This window comes from Asparagus officinalis, chromosome 7, assembly GCF_001876935.1.
Source record: "Asparagus officinalis chromosome 7, Aspof.V1, whole genome shotgun sequence".
NCBI classification, from domain to species: domain Eukaryota; kingdom Viridiplantae; phylum Streptophyta; class Magnoliopsida; order Asparagales; family Asparagaceae; genus Asparagus; species Asparagus officinalis.
In genome coordinates this window covers 1,418,218-1,425,102 of record NC_033800.1, presented here as the reverse complement: position 1 = coordinate 1,425,102, position 6,885 = coordinate 1,418,218, and the positions used below count along the sequence as shown (strand labels likewise).

The 6,885-nt window shown below is 35.3% G+C and overlaps 1 protein-coding gene across 1 annotated transcript; it reads right to left on the bottom strand.

The window, feature by feature from the left end:
• Nucleotides 4,009-4,767, bottom strand: LOC109849950 (ATP-dependent DNA helicase pfh1-like). The gene has a single exon (XM_020419849.1). The coding sequence runs from the start codon at nt 4,765-4,767 to the stop codon at nt 4,009-4,011; it is 759 nt and encodes a 252-aa protein (XP_020275438.1).

Below are 6,885 nucleotides of genomic sequence, written 5' to 3'. Positions count from 1 at the left end.
GTCGATCCAGCCAACCATCCCTGCTGTAGCTCGCCCCCTCCCCCCCCTCTATCAGCGCCAACATTGTCCTCATCCATCATCGCTCTAGTAACCCCCTCGTCTTTGACGGCTCCTGCTGCAGATCGGATCCTTCTCTAATCAGGCCTTGAGTCGGCCCCTTCTCTGCCCATCATCCAAGCTTCCACTCCTTCTGTGGGCCTCGATTTGATCAACATGGCGTGGGAGGGACGGAACTTGATGGTCGACATGGGCAAGTGGTCTCTATTTCTTCGGGCCCTAGACATCAGAAATTCGATCAAAGTTTGTGCGTCCCAACCTGGCATCCCACCTCGCTCCGAATCTATCTCCTCCTCGGGTTCCCCCAGCCCGTCCTCAGACAGCGAATCAATCTCCATACCCCTGGGATTCGAGCACCTTGCAGGGGGCTGTAAAAAGAGAATCGTCTCCAAGGCGAAGGTGAGGACGACCTTACCTCACAAAGCCTTCAACCGTCACCTAGCCGCATCCAGATCTTTGGCTTCATCGTCAAAGCGCAGTAAATCCTCTTCTTCTAGTTCAGTCTCTCTCCCTCTCGGTCACTATCCAGACCACATGTTAGCCTCAGTCCTCTCTAACTACGGAGCATTAGATCCAATCCCCTTAGACGGGGTATACAGTTTCAGAGAGCTAGAGGCAGAGAGGGCTAAATCATCTGCCTGATCAGCTGCCTATTCCTGATTCTAGAATGTACTAATCATATATCTATCTAGGATTATGTCTTTCCCAATTCGGAGAAGGAGCTAGTTTCTACATAGATATAATCTTTTGTAAAACTTTAACAACAACTATATATATTTTCAATGATAGGGCATTTAGCCCTATTTTACTTCAAAAAAAGAAAACTTTTCAACTGTAAGATGGACTCCTTTGATCACGATCCAATCAAAAGATGAGTTTTCATAATCATGCAAAAATGATAGTTCAATCAAAGTACAATAACACAAAATAAAGGACCAAATAAATTAATCCGTGATCATCTCATCTCCTGCTCTCTTAATGTCGCTACACAGAGAAAAAAATGGAGGAACTGCATTCCTTTGGTCGGCGAATTACTTTCTACTCCACTCATGGCCGTCTCCATTCCCTCTCCCTTGCTTACAACGATGGAGCTGCAGTTTACTTGTTTAGTTAGGAGTCGTTAGGTGTCAAATGACGAACCATCAAATTTTAAGATTTCAGCAATCTTTTAGGAATATTTAACCCATAATCTAATCGCATAATTAACCTATTAGCCAAGCCAAATCCAGCATTTTATAGGGTCTGCTTCAATCTCAAGTCATCAATTTTAAAAAACAACAATATGTAAAATAACAAAAAAAATCCACCCAGATTTAAGTACAAGTTAAAAAAGGGGGAAATTAGACAATAATATTTTAATTAAAAAACTAGAGCAAAAGCTAAAAAAGGGCGAAAAACATAGCACTTAGATCGAACTGGATCGATCTAAAACATCCATTTTCTGATCTTGATCTTTAGCTTCACTTTGCAGCTTACACCGGGAGTCGCCGGAGTTCTAGCCTTTTTCTTAGGAACGACGATGCTAAATCCATCGTAACTCACCTTAATCTCAATCTTCTTCTTCATAAGAAAAATAGAGTGCTCTTCGCCTCATGAACAAACGCCGAGAAAGTTCTGTCGCCGATGTCGACATCGTTGGAAGAATTTAGAGGGAACTATGATTGTTCCCCTCAAAACCCATTTCTAATCATTTGTCATGTCTACAGTGACATCTTGAGAGAGAGAGAGAGAGAGAGAGAGAGAGAGAGAGAGAGAGAGAGAGAGAGAGAGGGGGGGAGAGAGGGGGAGAGAGAGAGAGAGAGAGAGAGAGAGAGAGAGAGGGAGGGAGAGAGAGAGAGAGTATTATGGTCTTTAAATGTTTGAAAGTACACATGAGGGGTTCAATTTATGGTTTTGGGGGCTAAAAGAATTGTGAGTTTGATTTTAGGAGTTTTGGGAGCTTTGAAAAAGTCTTGGATGGAGGAAAATACTTGTTGTTATTTTGAAAGCTAGAAGCAAATTTCCCAAAATTAAATGGATAAATGCTTTTATCCGCTCAAATGAATAGTAGCTCAACTTTATTAGCTTTTCCTATAAATTTATTTCAATTTCTATGTTTGTTTTAAAGCTTTTTTGATAAGTAGTTTCTTAAAATGTCAACATACGTCACAATTTTAGAAAAATTCATTTCTGATGTTTTTACTCGAAAATAAGCTTAAATATAAATAAAGAGGAATAAAATATTAAGAGAACGTGAGTTGGTTTTTTGGGAATCCAAACTATTTTCTATAAATTTAGTTTCCTATTTTCACTCACCAATCAAACAATGAAAATTATGATTTCCTATGAACTGCAGCTATTTTGCACCAACCAAACAAGTAAAAACCAATTCTAAAAAGTGGCTGGAAAATATAAAAAGTAGTTATTTTTTATTTTTTCCCCCTTTCGAACACAATGAGGTCTTTAACCAAACACACCTAAAGTCCACTTAAACTACAAAAGCGAGCCTTCACAAGTTGGGCCGGATTTTGTGGTGTCTTGATGCAAGAATGAGGCACTCGGAGTGCCCTTTTTTTAGGTTGACTAGTTTTTATGCACGTGCATTGCACGTGGTTTAATATCAAAATGATTTATTTTTTATTTTATTACTATAAATAAGTCAGATTCATTTTAATTAGTTTTTCTATAATTTTTATTTAAACATTATAAAAAATTGATGTAATGGATTTTTGTGCAAAACTAAGATCAATATACTTAATTGGGATATTATAATTGATTTTCGCAAAAAAATATATCAGCTGACATAATAATATCTTCAAGCAGAATAGTAAAAGAAAATAAATTAAATTGATATTATATGTCATATTCTAAACTCTACTAATCCTAAGCTATAGTATGGAGTCAAGGATGAATAACAATATCATTATGAACTATAGTTCTAGCAATACAAAAATAACATTTCTTATTACATTGAAAATAGAATTACACTGCACTTTTCAACATTATAAGCTCATGTTTTATAATAAAAAATATCAAAAGCAAACATAAAAACAAGTAGACATATACATGAAAGATGTCATAGATAATATGTATTATTTATGATATAAATAGATGTTATAGGGTTATAAATAGCATAATAAAAAACACTAATTTGGCATATAAAAAACCAGTATATTGATCAAAAAGACTATAAATAAATGAAGTAACCGAAATTATTTAATTATATGTTCACTTAATGTAGCATAATCAAATTTTATTTAAGTTTGATATAAATAGACAGAAAGGAGCTCACTTAATGTAGCAAGGCAATTTGATCTATAATAGCTAGAGTCCATGACCTGCAAACAGAACTGAATCGAGCATGATCAGGCATCATAAATTTATGGAAGATCAAACCTAACTATAAATGTTACATAAATGGGGAAATTACCTTTGAGATCAAAGATAGTCTTATAGTTAACAGCTTTAATACACATCTTCGCTGCATATTAGAATATTGTGTTAGATAATAATTGTTTGAAAGTTAATTTGTACAAAATGTGCATCATAGAATGAAAAAATAATGAGTCATGATTTTGATGAGGTGATTTACCTTTGAGGCAATAATACTTCTGGATACACAATATTTTTTGCGTATGTTTTTTTTGTTCTTCTTGTTTGGTCAACTTTCACTAATACCTTAGTTGTTCTCATTGATATCCCCCTTGATAATGCAACATATAATTGACCATGTGAGAATACATGGTGTGGCAAATAAACTCCAACATAAGGTATTGTTTGTCCCTGCGCTTTGTTTATTGTCATTGCAAAACATAGTCGGATTGGAAATTGTTTTCTACGAAATTGGAATGGATAACCCTCATTTTCAGCTGGAGATAATGGTATTCTCGGAATCATGACATTTTGACCAGAATGTTGACCAATTGTGATTTCAGCATGGATAACATTATGTTCATATCCTCTACAGATCATTCATGTGCCATTGCACATTCCATTAGATGGATCAAGATTACGTAACAGCATGATCGGACAATTTATTTTAAGAATCAATTTGTGAGGCGGGAGTCCATTCGGCATTAAGGTGTTCAAGAACTCTTCTTGGTAATAATTATTTGTGTCATCTACTGCTTCATCAAAGCTAAAGAATGTTCTAGCTTCACCAGGAAATAATGCAATTAATTTTTCATTAAGTCCATCAACATACTCATTCCTTGTTGAAAGAATAGCACGTTGTGTCATGTATTCAGCAGATGATGAATTTGCTTGTAATGATGGAAAGATAGTATCAATCAAATTTTTTTTAGAGTTTTCATCATTGTCATATTCTATTACCATTTCATGTGGAAGAAGTATCAAATTCTCATCTATTGTGGGTTCCTCTCCATTCCCCACGCGCAATAAGAACTCTCCAAATACTTGATCAGTTCTTGCTCTCATATTAATAGTGAGAGATAATTTCTCCATTTTTTCCCAGAGATATGATTTCACAAGACTTGCATTGATTGTTTCTGCTCTAGTGCCCCGTGGAACAACTGGTAGAACTTGACGAAAATCACCTCCAAACACGACTACTTTTCCACCAAAAAATCTTTTGTCACCCATTACATCCCTCAATGTTCTGTCAACCTTCTCAATCGCAAATCTTTTTGCCATAGGTGCTTCATCCCATATTATAAGTGATGCCAATCGTATCAATTTTGATGTTCCATCCTGCTTTGATATATTGCACATTGTAGTTTCATTAGCAGTAATTAGAATTTTGAATCACGAATGTGCAGTTCGCCCTCCTGGCATTATTGCTGCAGCCACTCCTGATGTCGTTGTTGCTAATGCTATCATCTTTCTTGATCTTAGATTTGCAAGCAATGCACGATAAAGAAAAGTTTTACCTGTTCCTCCCGGACCATCCACAAAAAATATTCCAGATTTTTTTTTGTTGACTCTATCTAATATGATACCGAAGGCTTGTTTTTGCCTTGGGTTTAACTTTGATTGAGCATGAAAATATTCAAATGGAATGTCTATCTCCCTTTCATCAATAATTTCTCTCGGTAAAGTTTGACATTGGTCAACATCATCATGTATCAGTAATGGTAGATCATAATCTGCAATATGTTTATCCATACTCTCAAGGAATAGACTAATGCTTTTTAATGTCCATGCAACACGAGCTGGTAGCATGTATTCATCTACTCTTCCCTTGAAATCGTCTGCCATCGCTTCAAAATGATCGTTCCATAATTTTCTTACATTTGATGGTTGGCAATAAACTAAAATAATGGCAAATAATCTCCGTAGTGCATAAGGCATTTGGAAGGTAGTGGCCTCAACTAAACAATCAGAAATACTATCATCAGCTTCTAGTAATCCTATTTTTTGTGCAGCTTCCTTGAAGGACTTATATGAAATACCATCAACTGTTAAGAGATATTCCCATGAAGTAGGGCCCCTCACATGATTTAACAATAGATGTAAATAATATCTCTCTCCTTCTTTTGGGTTTGCAGCATTTATACGACCAATGACAAGTTTGTGCTTTCGATCAGACCAAATCTTTGCTTGGTAACTCCACACGTAGTGTTCAGGAAATTCGACGTATAGAAATTTCCTTGCATTTTCAGTTGTTGTGCATTTTGTGAAGAATTCAGTGAGCATAGTTTTTGATGATCTTTCTGAACCTATTACATCACGAAGATCTCGATGTTGCCAATAACAAATTGATTGCTTATCTGGAAGATGTAATTGAAGACTAATGACTGGAGGAGTAGTTTCATTCATCTTGAATTCATACATTCTCCAAAATGCTTCTTGCGCTGACACCCACCGTCCATCTTGGAAATGTTTTATTTCATCAAACTTATTTTGCTCTTCGTTGTGTGCAAGGTAGATAGAGATCTTGTCGTGCCCTTTATATATATATTTATATAAATATTTGATCGCTTTTACACTTGAGCAGACCTCAACATTAATGTGGCAATTGTACCTGTTAAGAAGATATGACGATATCATATTTAGAGATTTTCTCACATAGTATATTTTATTTTATGTAATTGTTAAGAAGGTATGGTGCACGTGTTAAGAGATTTTCAAATGATTGGTGCTTTGTTTCAAGTCTAATTCAACTTAAAATGTTCTCATAAATAATAAACTTTAAAGCTATTATGAAGATTTTACCTGGTAAGGAGATATGGATTATAAGGAACAACCCATTGGTTGTTCAACTCTGCTCGACGTACACATACGTAGCACATACTTTTCTACCATTATTTCTCCTCATGTAAATTGGATATGAATCTTTACCAACTATTGTCTTAGAGGAAAAAGGTCGTGGATAATGATGTCTACATTCTTGATTAACCATGCAAGCGGCTGTCCATGCGGTGTTTCCCATAGGGACCATGCATCATATGTTTGACAACCATTTCATGAAGTCTCTGGATGAGTAGACACATCTGGGATTTCTGTTGAAATATATTTATTGAACTGGTCAGGAGTTAAGATTTGCAATCTCTTCAATATAACCAAGATATGAGCCATGTGGAAGCCCTCTTTTTGAAATTCGATGCACGTAGCACATGCGCGCTCCAACTCTTCCAAAGACATTCTTTTTGAAGAGTTGATCTTTTAGGTCTTCAAGTTTTGAACGGAATACGCGCGATGTCAAATCAGGTCTGTCGTTTTTTTTTTTTTTTTTTTTTTTTTTTTTTTTATTTTTTTTTTTTTTTTGTTTTTTATTTTTTTTTTTTTTTATTTTTTTTTTTTTTTTTTTTTTTTTTTTTGTTTTTTTTATTTTCTTTGGGAAAAGGAGCAACTTGTCCCATTAGAAGTTCGGTCTTTAATATTCTTTCC

Coding starts and splice junctions, on each gene's coding strand:
- LOC109849950 (XM_020419849.1), bottom strand. CDS start 4,767: ATGTGCAATATATCAAAGCAGGATGGAACATCAAAATTGATACGATTG.